The 24481-nt window shown below is 38.1% G+C and overlaps 1 protein-coding gene across 1 annotated transcript in view; it reads right to left on the reverse strand.

Moving 5' to 3' along the window:
- The window catches only part of didum (dilute class unconventional myosin), a 57659-nt gene that overhangs the window by 12675 nt on the left and 20503 nt on the right, over positions 1 to 24481 (reverse strand). The window contains exons 16-31 of the mRNA XM_073081405.1: positions 23164 to 23302; positions 22137 to 22294; positions 20394 to 20568; positions 19920 to 20009; positions 19052 to 19236; positions 18268 to 18524; positions 14721 to 14847; positions 13914 to 13992; positions 12891 to 12986; positions 11877 to 11985; positions 11325 to 11468; positions 10339 to 10418; positions 7176 to 7205; positions 4817 to 4926; positions 4265 to 4372; positions 276 to 375 (exon numbers count right to left, since the gene is read on the reverse strand). Coding sequence (XP_072937506.1) covers positions 276 to 375; positions 4265 to 4372; positions 4817 to 4926; positions 7176 to 7205; positions 10339 to 10418; positions 11325 to 11468; positions 11877 to 11985; positions 12891 to 12986; positions 13914 to 13992; positions 14721 to 14847; positions 18268 to 18524; positions 19052 to 19236; positions 19920 to 20009; positions 20394 to 20568; positions 22137 to 22294; positions 23164 to 23302 — 1987 coding nt within the window. The remainder of the gene's footprint in view (positions 1 to 275; positions 376 to 4264; positions 4373 to 4816; positions 4927 to 7175; positions 7206 to 10338; positions 10419 to 11324; positions 11469 to 11876; positions 11986 to 12890; positions 12987 to 13913; positions 13993 to 14720; positions 14848 to 18267; positions 18525 to 19051; positions 19237 to 19919; positions 20010 to 20393; positions 20569 to 22136; positions 22295 to 23163; positions 23303 to 24481) is intronic.

Below are 24481 nucleotides of genomic sequence, written 5' to 3' on the forward strand. Positions count from 1 at the left end.
TAGATAGGGAGGTAGGTAGGTAGGGAAGTAGGGAGGTAGGGAAGTAGGGAGGAAGATAGGCGTGTAGGCAATCAGGCAGTTAGCTATCTAGATATGCAGGTAGGTATGCAGATAGGTAGGTTGTGGGCATGTAGACAGGTAGGTATACTGATAGGTTGGTAGGCAGGCAGCTAAGGAGTCAGACAGTTATTTATCTAAGTAGGCTGACATGAATTCATGTAGGGTAAGACATTTGTACTTCAAAGACATAAAAACGCTATATAAATAACACACACCTGAACAGCAAGACTTTCGGCCGCCAGCCGAATGATTTCGTTTTGCGCAAACTCCTGCTGCTTGTTCTTGGGCTCCTGACTCAGTTCTACGCTCAGCAACCTGTAAAGAAGTAAAACGAAGAAAGAACAAGAAGCATCTTATATTTTTTATAGAATTATTCTCATTATTATTTAATTATATCATATCGTTGGATATAGTGCAATTGCGCTAGCATTGGAAACTGTTGATGTATGGTTACACTGACTGCAATAGCCCTAAGAAGGACTGTTGATGTATGGTTACACTGACTGCAATAGCCCTAAGAAGGACTGTTGATGTATGGTTACACTGACTGCAATAGCCCTAAGAAGGACTGTTGATTTATGGTTACACTGACTGCTATAGCCCTGAGAAGGGCTGTTTATTCATGGTTACACTGACTGAAGTAGCTCTGACAAGGACTGTTGATTTATAGTTACACTGACTGCAGTAGCCCTGACAAGGACTGTTGATTTATGGTTACACTAACTGCAGTAGCCCTGACAAGGACTGTTGATTTATGGTTACACTAACTGCAGTAGCCCTGACAAGAACTGTTGATTTATGGTTACACTAACTGCAGTAGCCCTGACAAGGACTGTTGATTTATGGTTACACTAACTGCAGTAGCCCTGACAAGGACTGTTGATTTATGGTTACACTAATTGCAGTAGCCCTGACAAGGACTGTTGATTTATGGTTACACTGACTGCAGTAGCCCTGAGAAGGGCTGTTGATTTATGGTTAACTGACTGTAGAAGCCCTGAGAAGGACTGTTGATTTATGGTTACACTGACTGCAGTAGCCCTGAGAAGGGCTGTTGATTTATTGTTACACTGACTGCTGTAGCCCTGAGAAGGTGTGTTTAGTTTTTATGCATGGTTAAACTGACAGAAGCAGCCCTGAGAAGGGTTGTTGTATATTGATTTATGGTTACATTGACTGCACTAGCCCTGAGAAGGGCTTTTGTATATTGATTTATGATTACACTGACAGTAGTAGCCCTAAGAAGGACTGTTGATCTATGGTAACACTAACTGCAGTAGCCCTAAGAAGGGCTGTTGATTTATGGTTACACTAACTGCTGTAGCCCTGAGACCCTTCTCAGGGCTACAGCCCTGTTTAGTATTGATTTATGGTACACTGACTGCAATAGCCCTGAGAAGGGCTGTTGATTTATGGTTATACTGACTGCAGTAGCCCTGAGAAGGGCTGTTGATTTATAGTTACGCTGACTGCAGTAGCCCTGAGAAGGGCTGTTGTATTTTTGTTTATGGTTATACTGACTGAAGTAGCCCTGAGAAGGGCTGTTTGTTTATGGTTACACTGACTGCAGTAGCCCTGAGAAGGGCTGTTGATTTATAATTACACTGACTGCTATAGCCCTAAGAAGGGCTGTTGATCTATGGTAACACTGACCGCAGTAGCCCTGAGAAGGGCTATTGATCTATGGTTACACTAACTAGAGTAGCCCTGAGAAGGGCTGTTGTATATTGATTTATGGTAACACTGACTGCTGTAGCCCTGAGAAGGGCTGTTGATTTATTGTTACACTGACTGCTGTAGCCCTGAGAAGGGCTGTTGATTTATTGTTACACTGACTGCAGTAGCCCTGAGAAGGGCTGTTGGTTTATGGTTACACTGACTGCAGTAGCCCTGAGAAGGGCTGTTTATTTATAGTCACACTGACTGCAGTAGCCCTGAGAAGGGCTGTTTAGTATTGATTTATAGTTACACTGACTGCAGTAGCCCTGAGAAGGGCTGTTTAGTATTGATTTATAGTTACACTGACTGCAGTAGCCCTGAGAAGGGCTGTTTAGTATTGATTTATAGTTACACTGACTGCAGTAGCCCTGAGAAGGGCTGTTTAGTATTGATTTATAGTTACACTGACTGCAGTAGCCCTGAGAAGGGCTGTTTAGTATTGATTTATAGTTACACTGACTGCAGTAGCCCTGAGAAGGGCTGTTTAGTATTGATTTATAGTTACACTGACTGCAGTAGCCCTGAGAAGGGCTGTTTAGTATTGATTTATAGTTACACTGACTGCAGTAGCCCTGAGAAGGGCTGTTTAGTATTGATTTATAGTTACACTGACTGCAGTAGCCCTGAAAAGGGCTATTGATCTATGGTATCACTGACTGCAGTATGCCTGAGAAGGACTGTTGTATATTGATTTATGGTTACACTGACTGAATTAGCCCTCAGAAGGGCTGTTGATTTATAGCTACACTGACTGCAATAGCCCTGAGGAGGGCTGTTGTATATTTTTTTACGATCACACCGACAGCAGTAGCCCTGAGAAGGGCTGTTGCTTTATGGTTACACTGACTGATGCCTTATGGTTATACTGACTGTTGTAGCCCTGAGAAGGACTGTTGATCTATGGCTACACTGACTGCTGTAGCCCTGAGAAGGGCTGTAAGGTATAATCACAGTAACTGTTGATATATGGTTACCCTGACTATAGTAGTTCTGAAAAGGGCTGTAAATTATTATTACAATGGCTGTAATAGCCCTGAGAAAGCCGGTAATTTATAATTACACAGACTGTTGACTTATGGTTATACTGACTGTTGTAGCCCTGAGAAGGACTGTTGATCTATGGCTACGCTGACTGATGTAGCCCTGAGAAGGGCTGTAAGGTATAATTACACAGACTGTTGACTTATGGTTATACTGACTGTTGTAGCCCAGAGAAGGACTGTTGATCTATGGCTACACTGACTGATGTAGCCCTGAGAAGGGCTGTAAGGTATAATTACACTGACTGTTGACTTATGGTAACATTGACTGGACTAGCCCTGAGAAGGGTTTTTTTTACAAAAAATTACCTCAGATGCTTACAAAACGTGTAACTTTTAATTGTTTTATCTACGATTGTTATTAAGATATATTTAATTGCCCATTATAATAAGAAAGTTAATTAATACAAAGCTATTTATTATAAATACTCGAACTTTTTAAACTATAAAATATTAACAACCAGTTTTCTCCCCAAAATGCACGCTACAAATATAAAAAGTATTTTCATTCAACATAAATATATTTATTATAACTAAAAAATCACAGCCAGTAAGTTCAGATTGTAAAGTAAAAATAATTTAAACTAGATTTATTTAACAGATACGAAAGAGAACTCTATCAGAATGGTGAGTGTTATTTTCCAGACTATATCTTTGGTATTATTCCTACATATATTAAGCATGGTTCTTGTGGTGTTATTTATAGAGCTGTATACTCTTCCTAATGATGTTTTGAAGGTTTGGTTTTTCGTTTCACGGCCACTGGAAGAGATAAAATGTAATAATATGTTCTAAACATAAATAAACTATCAAAATATTCATGTTCATGTTATTTGAAATAAGGCTTTATATATAAAATATAAAGAAATATACACTACATTTTGCTTTTACATCTACTGATATCATCACCACGACACAGATTGGGTTAAGAAAAATATAGTACTATAAAGATTTATCATAGTTCCATAGTAATTATAATGAGACGTTGAAAAAAATCACCTAATTCTTTCTATGTGACTTGGACTATAACCTCGAAACAGAATCTTGGCTACCGAGGTGTCACCATAAATTATATTGTTTGTGAATAAAAACGAACAGTCATGCAGACGGGCTACCGGATGGAATATCGTGACCATGGCCTATGAACATTTGCAACACCAATGAGTCGCCAATGCATCGCTGGGTGAGAAGATTAGAAGAATTTGTTACTTAATATTATAAATAATCATGGAAATAATTTTGTCATAGCTGGCTGTATATTTGCATGCCTTAAAGGCAAAATAAGAGGATATTATACTTTGTGTTAACACCCACTGTATCTTATTTAGCAAATAAAGATGATGAATTATAAAAGAAGAGATTTTTGCACATTTCTTTAAGAGCCCCACTATCACCACCCGTGTTTAATCGTGTTTTTATACATTACCATTTGATGCACAACTCACTTTTGGTACTTCTCATTCTCCTCTCGAAGCCTCTCTATCTCAGCTTTGGCTTTAGCGATGTGCTCCGAATAGAACTTCTTTTCAGATACCAATTCTTCTTGTAGTTGTCTGAAATATATTTTCACATATTTTTATTCATGATAGAAGTAATCGAGCATGCTGTCCACCTGATGGCAAGTGGCTACTGCCGCCCATGGACATCTGTAATCAACCCCAGATAGAATTAGATATTCCTACCTGAGGTCGGCCACAGATGCGACGCTATCCCTGAGGACTAAGGTGGAAATCTCCGGACAAGTATGTCTCCCTTACCACACCCTTCAAACCGGAACACAGCAGCGCTTAACACTGCTGTTATAACAGAAATAGGTGTGGCGGTGGTACTGCCGGACTCGAACCACAAAGGGTTCTACCACCTAAAAAAGTTGCGCTATCCTATGAGTATTAAGTTGGAACGCCGCAGAGAAGTAGCTCTTCCATGCCAATTCGGAGTCGCCCACAGTACGGTTTAAAATACACGTATACCAGATTTTCTATAAATTCCTACTATACCTATTAATTCCTTTCTGCGTCTCGTAAGCGGAAACCAGTTCCCCGTCTTCGTTGATGATGTCCACGTCCGAGCCATAGTTGGCGGTGGCCAGAGACTTCAGGTTCACCGTCTGGTAGAACAGAACCCATGTTAGAGTATGTGTATTATACATTCAATATATTACAACATTTTTGTCGATTGAACAAAGTGTTATTTTGAATGTTGAAGAAATATTGGTCAAATCATTAATTCACACGTGCTGTGGTTTGTGTTTTGTGTAGATGTAGAGTACATACTACACACATACAAACTTCATTCGCACATAGAGCTGCGTAAATTAATGAAATTATATTACGAAAAATATTTAAGATTTTTTTTTTGGCTCGACTTGGCGAAGGCACTGCCGTGCCTCCAGATTGTGTTACGTTGTAACGTAACTTTTAACGCAACGTAAATATAACATTAAATGTTGAGAATTTTAATTAATTGGAGTTAGCTGACACACATGCCAATCATGCCAACACATAAATACGAAATCATGGACAAAATTATATGTTCATATAAATTAGTAATTGGTATATACACTGAAAGTGCAAACTACACATTTATTTTTTATTATTAATCAATATACACATTTAACTTTCTAACACCGACTATGACTAAACATAAATGCGTAAACATAAATAAAAGTATAATAACTTAGAGGTCATCCATATCACAGCTACAAATATGGAGTTTTAAAGTGACAAAAAATGTGACAAGAATAGGATGGGTTGGGTTAGGTTAGTACTGAAACAATTAGGGTAATTCATGAGGATTTCTATGCGATAAAAAAGGAATGAAAATAATCGTATCATGGCAATAATTAAAAATTAGGGACAAAATGGATATCAGAACAAGTGGCGAGGAAGGAAAATTTAAAATTGTTTTGCATAATACTGTAATGTAGCATATGGATGACCTCATAAAATTAAAATAATTAAACAAAAATAAAAAACAAAATATATACCGTGCGATGGACAGCAAAAGAACGCGTTGAAACAAATAAGTAAAAAATAATATTAGTAAAATAAAAACATTAACATTGTGTCACCGTTGTGTGTATGAAACTGTCATCCAAATAATCCTACCTTGTTAAAAAAAGTAGTTCAATAAAGATTATTATAATATAATCATCGCCTCGATTTTAAAATTCTAAAAAAATATATATTAATAAATGTAACTACACAATGTGTAATAACCGAAATAATTTAAGTAGTTAATACGCAAAACAATTCATTCACTTAAACGACAACATAAATTGAAACATATAATCATAGATTAGTAAAGATACTTCGCCGCCTTGAAATTGAATGAAGCCACAAACGGCTTATTTTAGTAAGTTCTTTTTTGAATTCTTGACAAATAAAAACATTTTTAGGGAAAATTCACGAATAAATAACTAATTTACGTAATAATTACGTAATTTACGTAATAAATAAATAATTATTTCAAATATTTTAAGGGCATTTTAGCACGGAGACGTGGCAAAACTATTTTAGGAAAGTATTTCAATTCTCAAAACTGGGTACATTTTCTTGTTAGGAATGAGTAATCTTTACTAATCTATGCATATAATCTAAAAAAAAAGAATATGGATTATTTATCTAAAATTACCACAGTACAGTTATGAGAAAATACTTTTACATGAACGATTTCAAATACCACATATAAATATCGTTATAAATAACCGAAATAACGTTATAACGCCGTTATAATAAACGATATAACACCGTTGTAATAAACGTTATTTCAGGTATTATCTGATGTTTAGTATAAAATTTCTACAATGGTTTCTGAACAAGCATTATGTTTTTTTTTTTAATTTGCACTGCTTTTTATTTGACGTAACACATATAAAAATATAACAACATATATATCGCCCAATTTAAATGCAGTCGACGAAAAAAATTTAAAACCATTAAGACTTTTTGAAATACATTTTCAAAATTATATTTTGTTCTGTAGCTTTACGACTTTGTATTCTGTGTCTATAATCTATGACACTTTATATGTGCCCTTTATATGTGACACTTTATATTTAAATCATAGAGTTAGTAACCAAATAGACTCGTAAAAGGTTCAAACTATATTTCATTAACAAAAAAATATTTTTCATTTCATTAATAAATATAATGGTTATGCCATTAAACAAAATATATAATGAGTAACAATTATGATTTCCTTACTCAAATAAAATAATATATTATATCGAGTTCATAAGCTTATTCTTATGAAAAGTTAGGAGTCTAATGTTTACTACGTCAGTGGTTGACAACAAATAAAAAAGCAGCGTTATAGTGTGTGTAAGCAGTCGTGTGGACACCGAATGTTACTTACAACACTCTTCAGAGCTTGGAACCATGGTTTCTGCGCAAATTACATATATTTTAGTATATAGTTTGTAAATAATATAACATATTAATAATATAATAATATTGGTCATCCGTAAAATGTCATTAAATGTGTTATAATATATTTTTCAAACCCCTTTACCACCGATTTCTTTATGACGTCACAAAATAAAAAAAAATAGTTAAAATATATTTTTTAAAAATTTACTAAAAATATTTTAAATTTGCGAATTCGCCTACTGACCCTCACCTCACCCTTAGTCCAAATTTACCCCATCCTCCCCTACACTTATGACGTATTTATGGATGACCTTTTACAACAATATCCAATATATTTATATATGTCTAGAAATTAATATAATGTCTGGAAAAATTGCAGATTTTTTATTATAATGTGTTGAATACGATGTACGAATCCAATTCAATTTAAAACATAATTTTGCGTTTTATCAAGTCCGCCTATCCATCTAGACATATATAACACAATATTTTCAATTATTATTAAAAGTAGTAATATTATAACATAGTAAATAAATAATTATATTTATTCAATAAGATTTAAAAGTTACATAATAAATTTAAATTAATATATTATATTAAAATTTAAATAATACCTACCAATCTTAGCTAAATAAAGATAAATATTTAAATATGTTATGAAAACAAAATTAATATAATAGTAATTACTTAAATGAATAAACGCTTCATACCGAATCTTTTTTTTTACCAAACCTAACCTAACCTATCCCAATTTGACTAAACTTAAATTATTCATCCTTTAAATGCCTTCTTTCACGGGAATTGAATCCGGGACCCTATCATGTAGTGACATGTTCAAATTTTTGTTTTATGTGTCATCTTAAAAATTTAGATTTATTTATAAAATTAAATTTTTGAGTATGCAACCCACCTGATAAATGGTCACTCCCACTCATGGACATCTGTAATCACCTCCAGATAAGACTTAAGTCCTACCTAAGTTCGGCCACAGATGCGCCGCTACCCCTGAGGACTAAGCTGGAACGCCTCGGAAAAGTCTGTCTCCCTTACCACACCCTTCAAACCGGAACACAGCAGCGCTTTACACTGCTGTTATAATATTTATACAGTAACTAACTTAATCATAAAAATATTAAGACTCAATAAATATACATATTTTACCTTTATTTTCCTTCTATGTAAAACACTTTTAACTTGCGGTAAGTCCATGAAAAGTGTTTTTTGTATAAAACCGTTTGAAAACTTTTCTGTTCTATCGTCGCACATTTTTTTAACATTTCACTGTCGTTAAATTAAAAAATATGACTCACTTATGTTTTTTAAAGAAAATAAGCTGCGTAATAAAATAATTAAGACAGTTAAAATACTTAAATGTTTCATTTTTAAGCAATCATCTTTATATAAATAAAATTAGAGTGTCTGTTTTTAATATTGACATAACCACTTTTTACTACATGCATATGAATATAAATACGATACATACATCAAAATAACCTTTTTACCATTTTTGTCTGTCTGTCTGTCTGTTTGTTCTGGCTAATCTCTGAAATGGCTGAACCGATTTTGACGAAACTTTTATTGGCAGGTAGCTGATATAATAAGGAGTAATTTAGGCTACTTATATTTTAGAACTAGCTGTGCCCCGCGGTTTCACCCGCGTTAAAAAGAAATAAAAAAACCGCGGGGCACAGCTAGTAACTTATAAATGCGAATGTTTGTTTCTTTTTTACACTTTCACATCTTAACTACATAACCGATTGTCATGAAATTTTGTACACACGTTGTCAGGGGTTCAGCAAAGGACACAGTGACCTTTCATCCCGAAAAAGGTACCGTTCCCGAGGGATACATAAAAAACTCCAATCATGAAAATATAATTACGTAGAGAAACAATTATAAAATTAGAAAAAAAGTAATTGAACATTATAAGAAAAAACAACAAAGAACACTTTTTAAATACGCATAAGTGTGGGACACACTGCGTACCACTTTGAACTCACGCACAAATAAAAAAATAATAATAATAAAAAATCCGTCAAAATGATGTTACAATTGAACTCACACACAAATAAAAAAATAAACAAAAATAAAAAATAAAACCGCCAAAATGATAGTTACAATATCAAGTCTCTCACAAAAATGTCAGAAAAGGACATACTAACAAAAAATCACTCAAAATGATAATTACAATAAAATTTATATCGTAATTTAAACAAATCACATATTTTGTGTCAACACACTAACAGTGCCATACAAACGTTTGCATCACGATAAATATGAAAAAAATGTATACACTACGTTAAAATAACCGAGATAGTGTCGAGATGTCAAGATAAAAGATTGAATCAATTTCGTAATCAGTAAATAACAAATATAACTTGGTTCGAAAATGATTGTTTATGAGATTGAACGCGATTGTGTTTGCCTCTCGCTCTTCCACCATAATGTGTGAGCGAGAAATGTAAAAAGCTGTTTTCAATTAGAATATTTATTGAAACTAGTTGTACATTCTGTTAAAAATAGTATATGTATTTTTATAAACGTACATTTTACATGTATCAAAAATAGCACTTTTTCAAGTGATAATTTTGGAGACAAGACGATCCCAGGTTTGATTCCCGGGCATGCATCTTAATGACGGATTTTAAGTCTACCTGGTATTGTTTTTTGAACATACACGTTCGATTCCCGGCTAAGGAAAAATAGATTTAAAAAAATCAAATTATAGATTTAGTTTTTACCAAAATCGGCCTCGTCTCTCCTAACGAATATTTAGTTATTTCTTATAGTTTCCGATCTAACAATGAAGACCCACTTGAAAAATTCACTAATATACTTACTTCCCAGAATCCTTATAAGCGACACTATCCTATGATAAAAAAATACAGTGTGTTTTTTTTAAATGAACACGTTTAATTCCCGACTAGGAAAATAGAATTTTGAAAATCTAATGATGCAATTATACATTTTATCATTAACAAAATCGGCCTCAACTCCTTATACATATTTCGCTATTCTTAGTTTCGGATTTGACCCTGAAGGCACATTTGAAAAATTCACCCTGTATATATGAAGCGTTTATTCACTTTTAAATAAGATAAAATAACAGACGAACACTCGCTTTCCCTTATAATATAACTAAAACATACCTGATTAGTTAAAACGCTCTTCAGTTGTATGCACTCCTCACGACGTCTGTCCAATTCATTCTGCATCACACTAAGTTGTTCTGTAAAAGAAGTATTATTATTATTATTTATTATTCGTGTCACACTATGATTCGAATGCTGGGCACGGGTCTTAATTTACAAGGGTCAAGTTATTTTATCTATACTTCTATATTAATATTATAAAGAGGAAAACTTTGTTTGTTTGTTGATTGTAATGAATGGGCTCAAAAACTACTGGATCGATTTTAAAAATTCTTTGACCATTCGAAAGCTACATTATCCACGAGTAACATAGGCTATATTTTATATGAAATATATTTGATAAATAGATTTTGAGGCGGTACAAAGTTTGCCGGGTCAGCTAGTATTTAATAATATTATTAAACATGTAATGTAACTTGTCAAAATTCTTACGGTTTCGTTGTAAATCAATGGTTACTTTGCAGATACAAAAGTATATATCTGTTTATTTTTATAGTATTTAATAGTAGAATAACATAGTAGAATAGGAGAAGCAAACCAAAGTGAAATCCACTTGATGGTTAGATGCAATGTCGCATGAACATCTCTCCAGATAAAGATGCTAGAACCCTCTGTGGTTCGACTCCGGCGGCACCACCGCCACACCTATTTCTACCTAATAACAGCAGTGTTAGGCGCTGCTGTGTTCCGGTTTGAAGGGTGTGGTAAGAGACATACTTTGTCGAAGCATTCCAGCTTTGTCCTCAGGGGTAGCAACACTGTGAGGGGATAGCTCAGGTAGGATAATACTATCTGGGGTTGGTTACGGATGTCCATGGGGGGCAGTAGCTTACCATTAGATGGACAACATGCTCGTCTGCTACTGCTACTGGTCTTATTACAGGACTCAGGCGGTCCAGGTGTTCCCGCAGCTTCTTGTTCTGCATCTCCAGCTGTTCCACCTTACATCTCCAGCTGTTCTACCCTCAGTACACGGTACTCACTGATAACCTCCTTGGAGACGAGCAGGCTGTCTCCAGCTGCCCGCAGGCGGTCCAGGTGTTCCCGCAGCTTCTTGTTCTCGATCTCCAGCTCTTCGACTTTGAAGCGGTCGATGTTGGGGTTCGTTGGGGGCGCGGCGAGGCGGTCTGAAAGGGGTTGAAATTAAGATTAATAATATGTGTATTTTGTTAAGATTTTAAAGAATGTGTTTTTAAAATAACTTTACTTTTCCGTATATATGAATGAATATGATAACTATTTAGCCCCTAAAGAGATGATTCTCCGAAATCCTCTCTTACCTTAGAAACTCTAGTACAAAATTCATTACTGGTATACGTATTTTATTAATATTAAATCTATCCAATTTTGTATCTATCTAAGATCGAAATTTGACAATGTCTGACAAACCTCAATCTTTCGTAGGCAAAACACTGGATAGATTGATTTATATTAACAGACGTTACACCGAAACCTAGAACAAAACCCAACCAAAACATTCAAATGTCAGCCTGACCGGGAACAGAACCTGGAACCACCAGTTCCTTTGCACTTACTTAGAAGTCTCTCTTCGAGGTCGGCAGCTCGTTTCGCCGTCCGTGACAACTCGCTCTGCAGTACCGAGATCCTGTTCTGCATTCGTAATACTAAGCCCGCGTCCGCTATCTGTAAGGAAAGTTTTACCAGTTTTATGATAATGTTATGTTTAGCCCCTTGGGGGATGATTTTTCCAAAAACATTTCTTAGTGCAGATTTATTTAATAATAAGAAATCTCTTTACAAAATTTCACCTCTTTGGAACCTATCGGTTTAAGTCGTGTACATTATACATAGATTAGTAAAAATTACTCACTCCTAACAAGAAAATGTAACCAGGTTTAACAATTGAAATTCTCACTGTCATTTATTTTCGTGTTTGAAAAATATTTAAAAAAATTAGTTTTTAGATCATTTACGAATGAAACGATATTACTCCGCACTTTTTATTCGATTTCGTGTTTTTGCACCACTTAACTGCACTTTTCGGCATTGTTCCGCGTAAATTACACCATGACAGCCATTAAACGGCTGACAGAATTGTCAGCCGTTGAAGCCATTTAATGGCTTCCTTCAATTACAAGGCGGTGAGATATCTATACTTATCTATGACATTATCTATAAGTTAACATACAAAGGTTTATTTAGTAGATTATATAGATGTTCACACTTAACACGCAAATTTGAATACAAACACAGAACATGCATACACATAGTCATAATTCGAATTGAATCTAATTTCACTTTGAAAAACTTTGGGTTTTAAGAATCTTTATTTCTCTCATAAGAAGTACAAAATCACAAAAAAATAAACCTTTTACTGTATAATAAAATTAAAACTCAATTTAATTTAATTATAATATATTGTTTATAAAAGTTTTAAAGATCACCAATTCGATACAGTAATTTATATAAGTTTTAATTGTAAACTCCGCAGCACACAATTGCAATTTCACCAATTGCAACTCAAACAGCGGCAACTCCCGACTTTTTGAAGGTTGGGAGAAGGTTTGCCCAGCAGTGGGCCAACTCACCGGCATGGGTCCATTGTTGGAACCAGCAGACCAGTTGACGGCTTCCAGCGCCGGTCGAGAGGTCTCCACGGATCGTACGGAACCATACCCATAGTCCTGGTGAAGGAGAAAGGTAGAGTTTACTATTTGTTATAGTTCAAAAATAATAATAATATAATATAGGAGTAGCAGACGAGCATGCGGCCCACCGAATGGTAAGCTACTGCCGCCCATGGACATCTGTAATCAACCCCAAATAGGATTAGATATTCCTAAAGTCGGCCACAGATGCGCTGTCAAGGATAGCTTGAGGACTAAGCTGGAGCCTTGGAAAAGTATGTTTCCCTTACCACACCCTTCAAACGGAACACAGCATCGTTTAACGCTGCTGTTATAAGGCAGAAATAGGTGTGGCGGTGGTGCCGCCGGAGTCGAACCATAAAGGGATCTAACACCTTCACCTTCTAAGTAGTATGTATATGTTTAAAAAAGAAGTTATTTAGATAGATCGAGGGGTCCGAGGTTCAAATCCCAGACACGCACCTCTGATTTTTGAAAGTTAATAATCACTTGCTTAAACGGTGAAGGAAAACATCGTGATGAAGAGTAATGGGTTGATAATGATGATTAATCATCATCATCCATAAAAAATAGCTTTTATTTTATCCAGTGCCATAATTAAAACGCGCCATAATAATAGCTCGGCGATGTAACACACAATTTATTAGAAATATTTGTTACACCATCGCAAGCAAATTCCGTTAAAAACTCTAATTTATTTTCCCAAACCCACTAACAGCAGTATAACTGTTGAGTTGACGACCCGCGTGGCGGAGTGGTCACCATGCCGGTCTGACGCGCAGAGGGTCCCGGGTTCGATCCCCGGCCAGACAGATTTCTAAATGATGAATTTAGATTTCTGTTTCTGGGTCTGGGTGTTTGTGTATTTGTCTCTGTGTGTGTCCATAGCACCCACGATACAGGGAATCCTAGTGTGGGGATGTGAGTGTAGAAAGCGTTTAAGCGTTTAACTCCAATACTTACATCTTCAACTGTTGTTTCCTGTTGCGAATTATTACTCGCATCGGATAGAGATCTCCTGTGTTCCTTTGGAGCTGGTGCCCTGAAAACAAAATGTATTTTGTTGAATTTTTAATTTTTTTGTTTATTTTTTTTTTATTACAAACAAACCCAGCATCATTACAGATCATTCCCAATACGGTAGTGTGGGAATTCCAAGATACGATAAAAGAGGGCGTACTAGTGGGAAAGGTCTATTATAAGTTGAGGAGATGCAAGTTTCATTAAAAAAATCTTTGATGTCAGGCATGTCAGGATGTCGTGTACATCGTCAAGATCGAGGGTCGTTAGATTAGCATAGATGTGTAATATTTAAAATAGTAAGTTTTTAATTTTCGGCCGCCATTTCATTTGTTTAGCAGCGTGAACCACTATGTCACTGTTTCTTCCCAAGCTTGCTCTTCAGACCGCTACACCCATGAAATTAGTACAAACCAATAGGAAACAACACCTTATAAAGACATAACATCAGTCCACACCAGTATCAAAGAAATCCCACACTCCCCCTTTCGAACGTCCACAATTTAGATCATAGATCTTCCCCCTCCCCCCTTTACAAAACTACAACAATACCCATGGCAGCAGTACCTCTGCAGCGAGTCAACGCGCTCCTGTAAGTCGTCGCCTCCAGCTCCAGCGCCAGCGCCTTCTTCCCGCCTCGTGAATATTATCCTATCTAGGATTGATTATAAACGTCCATGGGCGGCAGTAGCCTTACCATCAGGTGGACTGCATGCTCGTCTGCTAGTGCTATATTATAGAAAGCAGTACCTCTGCAGCGAATCAACGCGCTCCTGTAAGTCGTACTGCGCGGAGAGCAGCTTCTGCCGGCTCTGGCGCTCCGCCTCCAGCTCCAGCGACAGCGCCTTCTTCTCAGCCTCGTGCTGCTTGTCGCGCTCTGTTCACAAATAATGTTAATGTTAAGTTTGTCCAAGATAAATGTTAACTTTGTCTAAACGTGTTTGTTAAGTTCGTCCAAACGTGTTTGTTAAGTTTATCCAAACGCGTTTGTTAACTTTGTCCAAACGTGTTTGTTAAGTTTATCCAAACGCGTTTGTTAACTTTATCCAAACGTGTTTGCTAAGTTTATCCAAACGCGTTTGTTAACTTTGGCCAAACGTGTTTGATAAGTTTATCCTATAGTTAGAAATAGTTGTCCAATACTGATACACGTATTAACAAATTTGCATTAAAAAGTACATGTGAATTGTTCTAATACTACTACCTACGCTGTTTTTCATGGTTAAGTCCAGTAATTCCAACCACTATATATATTGGTCAATTTAAAAATACACATTGGGAACATTTAACGAACTCGTGTACCTACTTTTAAAAGTTTACGTTTGTTTCATTGAGAACGCTATGCCGCCTATTTATTCTGCCGTCGTAATTGAAACGCAGTATTTGCAAAAATGATAGTTCCCAGAAAAACGCGTTTAAATTAAGTATTACAATCTAAGCTAGTGCAAATACTGCATATTTCGTTACTCCTAATAAAAAAACTTCCTATCATAGTCTTCTAATACATTTTTTCTGCAAAAAACTGAATTGCTTCCTTGATTACTACGTTCTTTACGAGGGCAGTATTATAAACCGAATAGATTCCAACGAACCTTTCCAAAACTGCGCACGATTCTCAAACTCCTTCGACCACGCGGCGTACACCACGTCAACACCATTCACTTTTATTTCCGGCGGCACACCCATTGCTTTAGCAGTTAACATTCGTTAAATCACCGAAATTAACCTTTTAGCCACACTTAACATACTACATTTGACAAATTTAACATAATATTCGTCAAGCGTTTAAATAGTCATCACTTTAGTTCATTCGTTTATTGTTATTGCTTCATTTATTAGAGATTTTCTTGTTAACTTAAGTATTTAACACAATCCAAGGCCACTCATGTTTATTTGGCAAATTTAACATACTTCTTAACAGATTATCAGTGTCGTAAACAACACTAATTTTCGCCGCTCGCGTTAGTTATCAACAAGTAAAGTGACCGAAATTAAATTTCACGGACATCAAGGTCACTTGTTTATTTGACAAAATTATTTATTATTACCAAAATAACTTTTTAGAAAACTTTTCATGGTCACATATGTTTATTTGACAAAATTAACATGATGTTATTAATGTAATTTTTATATTTAAAACCTTTTTACAGTCAATTCAAAGGCTTTATCATTATTTATAACACTATCAGACAATCACTAATATTTACATTAATGATTTTATTTGCAGCACAAACATAAGCCGTCACAAAGTCACGAAAAATAAATAAAGTCAAAATCACTGACACACATCAATGGTAAAATAAAAACTTCTTGAGTTAGTCGTATCAGAAAAAATCTCAAAAACTACTGAACCGATTTCGAAAATTCTTTCACTGTTAGAAAGCTTAATTCGTCCACATTTAAATAATACAGCCAAACATCAAAATTTAATAATATATTTATATTTTGACGCGATTTTCTATCAGACTAATATTATAATACTTTGGCGGCACAGTAATTGTATCAATTAATGTACACAGTATAAAACTGTTATCAAGTGAATTATCTTTCTTATCTAATTCCTGATAATTTTTATCCTATATATAATTCCGCGTATCATGTTTTCTTGTGGATTTGTTATTCATAATATTAAGTGAGAAACGAGCATGCAGTCCACCTGATGGTAAGTGGCTACTGCCGCCCATGGACATCTGTAAACAATCCCAGATAGGACTTAAACCCTACCTGAGGTCGGCAACAGACGTGCCGCCCCTAGAGGACTAAGCTGGAACGCCTCGGAAAATATGTCTCCCTTTCCACACTTCAAACCAGAACGTAGCAGCGCTTAACACTGCTGTTGTGAGGCAGAGATATGCGTGGCGGTGGTGCCGCCGGAGTCGAACCACAGAGGGTTCTACCACCTTCAAAATGTAGTGAATCATGATATACAGTGAACCATTTTAAATCCCACTGTTGGGAACGGATTTGTCACCGCCACAACTAATGCAGATCATCATAATTTGAAAAAAAAAAAATGTGAGCCGTCACGGGACGCCTGGCAGATGTGAAACATCGACATTATTTTGTAAAAGTAATATGCAGAAAAGAACATATTGTGTGATAGGAACTAAATATGTCATAATGATAAAATAAAATATTACGATTTTTTTCCAGATAACGATGACTATTTATTGAATTCGATTGCCCATGGCGACGCGTCGCCACACCGTACACACTACTGCATATAGACTGTATATATATACCATCGTATGGGCGTGGCGACGTCGCTATAGATGTTTCACATCATAAAATTTGGACTCTTATCCAAAAGCTAGATGCAAGCAGAACACTAATGTAATAAAACATAGTATTATATTGTCTTGTCCACCTTATAATACATCACTTAAAGTGTATCAGTAGATAAGTTATAAGCTAATTAAAATAGATTAGCGAAATGGTTCGGATTTTCGACCATATACTTTATTGTGGTAGAACCCTTTGTTATATATTGGCCTTAATCACCATAGTTAGAAATTCGCCTTAAACAAAATTATCAAGAAGACACCCGATCCTGCACCGCCGCCGTGCCGTAGGAACGCTGACTCCGCACCACCGCTCCGTTTCCATCGTACAGTCCCGAACGTGGGAATTCACTCTGGGCGCTAACATTGCCCCAGCAAGTCACCATTTTAGGTTAGGTGGTTTTAATTTAGATTAGATTTAATCCAAAACATGTAATATTCTGTTTTGATTAAATACGTATATATAAGTAATTCGGTCTTTCTGTATCCTGGCTGCTGCATCCCGACGCATTATATAACTCCTTTGTGATTCGACTTTGATGCACTACAGTCACATTTTGTGGCCTTATAATAGCAGGTTCGTGTGTGTGTGTGCGTGTGTGTGTGCGTGTGTGTCTGTGTGTCTGTGCGTGTGTACGTGTGTGTGCGTATTTTAATTGGTATGTGTAAGTACACAGTTGTTATTTCAATTATCTCGTTCTACATCGTACATTATTTATTTATTATGTATTGTTTTAGAAGTTTTTTTTTAATCCATCAAAACATTTAGTGTTTGTTTCGTAGTGTTTAGAGTTTGTTTGATTTTTTTTTATATTTAAACCCTAACAATGAGGCAGAGGGGCAACCTGATGGAACCAGTTACCATCCCCTATGGACACACCTGAGGGACAACACCAGAGGACACACCCATCTTGTAGAGCCCCATGTCACAGCGCTCCGAGAATACCTAAGGAGAAAGTTCATTCCACATCTCGCACGTTCCTGGCAAGATCATTTTAAGATCATTAACAACTTACCGTCCAGCGCCATCTGGTAGTGCTCCTTATCACTTCTCAACTCCTTCGCGAGCTTCTCACTCTCCGCCTGCCACTCCTCCCTCTCCTTCTTGTACACGCTCTCTATCCTTGTCTTCTCCTCTAGCAACCGCCTGTTGTTGTCTCGCTCACTCATCAGCTCCGATTGTAACGCGTTGAGCATGTTGTCCTTTGCCTCGATGTCCACTTTCAAGGTCTTGGCTTCCACTTCTACCAGCTTCAGGGCTTCCAATTTAGCCCTGGGGAGAATAGCAACTTGTTAGAACAATAATATTCTGAATTAAAATTTATTATTTCTGTTTTGTTTGTGTGCCTTAATTTATTTATTTTTAGATTTCCATCTTTGTATATTTATTTTAATAATTGTACCATGTGCTGCAATTTTCTTGAATAAATATTATTATTATTATTATTAATTTCATTGGGTGCTTGAAAATGAATTAATTAAATGTAAAAAATAAATATTTGAAAGAACCTTAGTGGTAGTTCCAACGTCTCGGATAAGTATGTCTCCCTTACCACACACTTCAAACCAGAACACAGCGCTTAACACTGCTGTTATGAGGCAGAAATAGGTGTAGCGGTGGACTTTCGGATTCGAACCATTATTATTAATTATTTGGTAAATTGAAATGGAATTAGGTGAAATTAGTCGTGGCGGTGGTGCCTCTGGAGAGAAACCTTAAAGGAATATATCTTCAATATATTATACTATAATTTGGTAGTGAATTAAAGTTGAATCATCTATTATTTTGTTCAACCTTACCTAAGTTGCACAATGATAGCTTGCAACGGCTCAATCGTTCTGTTCTTCTCCATGGCTTCATTCAAACGCTGCTGGAGGCTGATGATCTTATTCTCCAGTCCCTTATTCAACTTCTTCACGTGATCCAGACTGCGTGCCTCGATGCGGAGACGCTTGTAGAGACGACGCGCGTTGTAGCGACGGATCTGGGTTAGGTTGGGTTAGGTTAGATTAAAATAATTATAGTTTAAAAACTAAAAACCATGCTAAAATCGCACAAGGAAAATCGTTTAGCCTGATTCCTTACAATCCTGATGAGGTGAATGGGATAAAATTATTAAAATAGTGTATTGCCTTCTTGATAATTGTTCAAAATTTTAAATCTGACTGTTGAAAGTGGGTAAAAATCGAGTTCAAAGATTCTGTTACATACATACAGGTCAAGCTAATAAAAACGTGGTAAAAAGGCAAAGAGACTTCTTAAAACTACCTTTTTTTATAATATAGGAGTAGCAGACGAGCATGCAGTCTACCACAGTAAATGGCTACTGCCGCCCATGGACATCTGTAATCAACCCCAGATAGGCTTAGATATTCCTACCTGAGGTCGGCCACAGATGCGCTACCTACTACTATATATATAAACTAGCTGACCCGGCGAACTTTGTACCGCCTCAAAATCTATTTATCAAATATATTTCATATAAAATATAACCTATGTTACTCGTGGATAATGTAGCTTTCGAATGGTGAAAGAATTTTTAAAATCGGTCCAGTAGTTTTTGAGCCTATTCATTACAACCAAACAAACAAACGAAGTTTTCCTCTTTATAATATTAAGTATAGATTCATAAAAGAATCTTTGAAATCCTGTATAAGTTATACTCACCGCCGCTTGACATATGACGATCTGCTGTCGTATCTTCTTAACCTTCTGTCTGGCGAGGAAACCGCGCACGTACCGTTGTATTGTGATCGCCTGAAAACATAACAAACGTCAATTACACAAATACTGTTAAGAGATACTTTATTTTGAAAATACACACTATCTGAGCTTGAGTTCGGAATCTCATGGACCGCAATCCGCGTTAAACTGCTAGTCCGCTCTGAATATAGAAATGAATCGCGTCGGCATAGCAAATTGAATGACTACAGCTGCTCGCAACAACTTCAGAGCGGACTAAATGTTTGCTGCGTGATTACCATAGCCACTTGGTTACCATGCCGTCAGGTGGATTGGATGGTTACAGAAGCAACTTACCGTCAGGTGGACTGCATGATAACAATTCTCGACTCTTTAACCCCTGTAATCCACCTGTAGCCTGTAAACCTGTAAAGATATGACGTCATAAAGGTCACTCACCGCTCGCACCCTCCTCTTGTCCCTATACAGCCTCCTAGCGAGATAGCCTCTCGCGTGCGCCTGTAGCCCGATGGCCAGTTTCCGTAACCTCTGGTATTTGCGTCTCGCGAGCCAACCGCGAACGTTCCTCTGGATCTTGATAGCGGCACGCCAACGGCGGACCTCCTGGGCTTTTCTGTAAGGAAATATATTGGATTATATTTCAGAAAGAAAGAAAGAAAGAAAAATGCTTATTCGCACTATTCGCATATTAACTGTAACACAGAAAATTGAATAACAGAAAGACAAAAATATATGATACTACATATACAACAAAAAAATCTAAATTTCTATAGCGGTATTATATTTTACAATTTTTGAATTTGAAATTCATTATTGGAATGAAAACAGAATTGCGAATTTCGTAATTTTTAGTATGGGAAATGGACTCTGTATCACTATGGCATTGGTACCAATACACCATCGGTATCCGTATGATGTCGGTCACAGTTCAACATATCTACCAATACGGTACCGATACCCATACGGTACCGGTATCGACACCAATACGGTATAGATACCAGTGCGGTATCGATACTTTTACAGTATCGAAACCTTTACAGTATCGATATAGGTAAAGTATGCGAATAAGTATTAGTAAGGGGATCTGTATCAAAACAGTATCGGTATCAGTACAGTATGTCTACCAGTACAATATCGGTACCAATACGGCATCGATATCCGTACAGTATCAGTACCAGGACGGTATCGACACAAGTACATTATTGGTATCATTTCACTATCGGTATCAATACGGCATCAGTCTCGGTACGGTACCACTACCGCACTACTCTGCACCCGGACAGTACAGCCGCTGATGTTCTCTAGGTGCGGTACAGTGCGGTACAGTGCGGTATCGGTTACCGTCTGGCCAGGTATCCCCGGGCGTGTGCCTGGAGCCCCCGCAGCGCCCGGGAGACGCGCAGGTAGCGGCGCCGCGCGATGAACCGCCGCACACAGCTCTGCACCCGGACAGTACAGCCGCTGATGTTCTCTAGGTGCGGTACAGTGCGGTACAGTGCGGTATCGGTTACCGTCTGGCCAGGTATCCCCGGGCGTGTGCCTGGAGCCCCCGCAGCGCCCGGGAGACGCGCAGGTAGCGGCGCCGCGCGATGAACCGCCGCACACAGCTCTGCACCCGGACAGTACAGCCGCTGATGTTCTCTAGGTGCGGTACAGTGCGGTACAGTGCGGTATCGGTTACCGTCTGGCCAGGTATCCCCGGGCGTGTGCCTGGAGCCCCCGCAGCGCCCGGGAGACGCGCAGGTAGCGGCGCCGCGCGATGAACCGCCGCACACAGCTCTGCACCCGGACAGTACAGCCGCTGATGTTCTCTAGGTGCGGTACAGTGCGGTACAGTGCGGTATCGGTTACCGTCTGGCCAGGTATCCCCGGGCGTGTGCCTGGAGCCCCCGCAGCGCCCGGGAGACGCGCAGGTAGCGGCGCCGCGCGATGAACCGCCGCACACAGCTCTGCACCCGGACAGTACAGCCGCTGATGTTCTCTAGGTGCGGTACAGTGCGGTACAGTGCGGTATCGGTTACCGTCTGGCCAGGTATCCCCGGGCGTGTGCCTGGAGCCCCCGCAGCGCCCGGGAGACGCGCAGGTAGCGGCGCCGCGCGATGAACCGCCGCACACAGCTCTGCACCCGGACAGTACAGCCGCTGATGTTCTCTAGGTGCGGTACAGTGCGGTATCGGTTACCGTCTGGCCAGGTATCCCCGGGCGTGTGCCTGGAGCCCCCGCAGCGCCCGGGAGACGCGCAGGTAGCGGCGCCGCGCGATGAACCGCCGCACACAGCTCTGCACCCGGACGCAGTACAGCCGCTGGATGTCCGCGCGGATCTTCTCCAAATACGCCACCTGATAGGAAAAAAACATAATAGGTATCATAACAGATTTTCAAATTCCCTTCTACAATGTAAGTATACGTCTACGTCTTCGAACACAGACATTATTTTGGTTGAAATTAAGTTTTAACTCAAATAATCGTGTTTTGAAATAAACGCGAAAACACTCGCAGATGTCAAGGCGTCGATGACGTCATACCTCGAAATTGTACAGAAAATTTTGAGCAATAAGATGATGCGTGTGATGACAACCTACACTCTGATTATCGTTTCAGATAAAATGGCTAATTGCAACATTTTATACATAATTTCATACACAAATGACAGAGGGTAAGTAGGATGGTTTTTAGGTGTAAAACATAGTAGAACCATAATAGAACTACGGTATCTCCTGCCTGTTGTAAGAGGCGGCTAAAAGGGGGCTTCCGGGGTTGCGGACGGCAAGTGTGGAAGCTCGAACCGTCCAGCAAATGGCGACGGTATGTGTGGCCGCATACCGTCGTAAATACAAGATGGTGTGAATGGCAAGACCCAATAGAGGCATCGAGCTTGGAGGAGTCCGGAAAAAAGCTGTTCAACGTGTGGGAGACACAAAGGAGAGACGGTAGTTTCTTGGGTGTAAACTGTGTATTTTAGTGTGTAAGTTTAGTTTCTTACATTTTGTAAAAAACGGATCTGTTATCGTGTTTATCGTTTAAGTTTAAGTTTATCGTTATAGCTCCTATAGTAATCATTATGTGTAGCACATCACTACCTGTCCATGAAGCACAGTATTATCTGTGTGACATTTTAACGTAAACAAAATTACATGGCCGTCGATTTGACATCGAGAAAATAAAGAAATGAAAATAGTATAGTGATGTACTCATAGGCAAAACTTACCTGTCCAGCCCTGAAGAATATCTTAGTAGCACCAAACTGGTACTTGTCGGGATGTTTTATATGCTTCATCAGTATTTTTGAGCAAGTCGTTTTGATGTCGCCGCGGTCGAAATCTTTTTGAAGACACAGGAGGCGATATCTGAAATACAAGGAATTTGTATTTGAATGTATATTTAAATGTGGTAGAACCCTTTATGGTTTGACTCCGGCGGCTCTCTTTTTTATTTTTAGAATATAGGAGTAGCAGACGAGCATACAGTCCACCTGATGGTAAGTGGCTACTGCCGCCCATGGACATCTGTAATCAACCACAGATACGATTAGATATTCCTACCTGAGGTCGGCCACAGATGCGCTGCTACCCCTGAGGATTAAGCTGGAACGCCTCGGAAAAGTCTCCCTTACCACACCCTTCAAACCGGAACACAGCAGCGCCTAACACTGCTGTTATTAAGTAGAAATAGGTGTGGCGGTGGTGCTGCCGGAGTCGAACCACAAAGGGTTCTACCACCTTCTCTCTACTTCATAACAGTATCCTTACCATGAGTTTTGACAAATATGACTGTTTTGGTATTTGTTTACGTATTTGCCCATACAATTTCCAATCAGCGCTCCTACCGGATTGTATCAGAACTATAGTGTCAATAACGTTACATCAAGTGTCTAAATTGATAAAATGGCGCTTTATGTTTTGTCTTTCTATTTTGCGAACATGTGAGGTAGACAAAAATACTTGAGCACTTATTGTTAGGTTTACTCAGTCTACTGAAGCAAACGGAACAGAATAATGGATTGAGTAAACGTGACGTAAAATTGTGGGATGTTTTGAAAACTCATGGTAAGGGTACAGCAGTGATAAGCGCTGCTGTTCTGGTTTGAAGGGTGTGGTAAGGGAGACATACTCTTACGAGGCGTTCCAGATTAGTGCTTAGGGGTAGCGGCGCATCTGTGCCCAACCTCTGGTAGGAAAATCTAATCCTATCTGGGGTTGGTTACAGATGTCCATGGGCCACTTCCCGCAACTCGTCAAGAGATGGCGCTGCACGATTCTGAATCACGCTATGGAAGTTTTCACAATATCTTGTACATATAGAAGCTCCGAATCGATACTGTCGAGGTACGACCGTTTACCGGTCATACCAAAATATTATTGGTATATTTATTCTATTTATATGTTTTTAACAGCTATGTATAAAGAACTATAAAATAACGTGGAATTCGTGTGTGATTTTTTTTGTGAAAACCCTTTCCATTAGTTTGATTTGATCCTTATAAGCGACACTACCCGATGACGCAATAATACAGAATGTATTTCTTT

This window comes from Epargyreus clarus, unplaced genomic scaffold, assembly GCF_041222505.1.
Source record: "Epargyreus clarus isolate Ecla_fem2 unplaced genomic scaffold, WU_Ecla_fem_2.2 ptg000016l, whole genome shotgun sequence".
NCBI classification, from domain to species: Eukaryota; Metazoa; Arthropoda; class Insecta; order Lepidoptera; family Hesperiidae; genus Epargyreus; species Epargyreus clarus.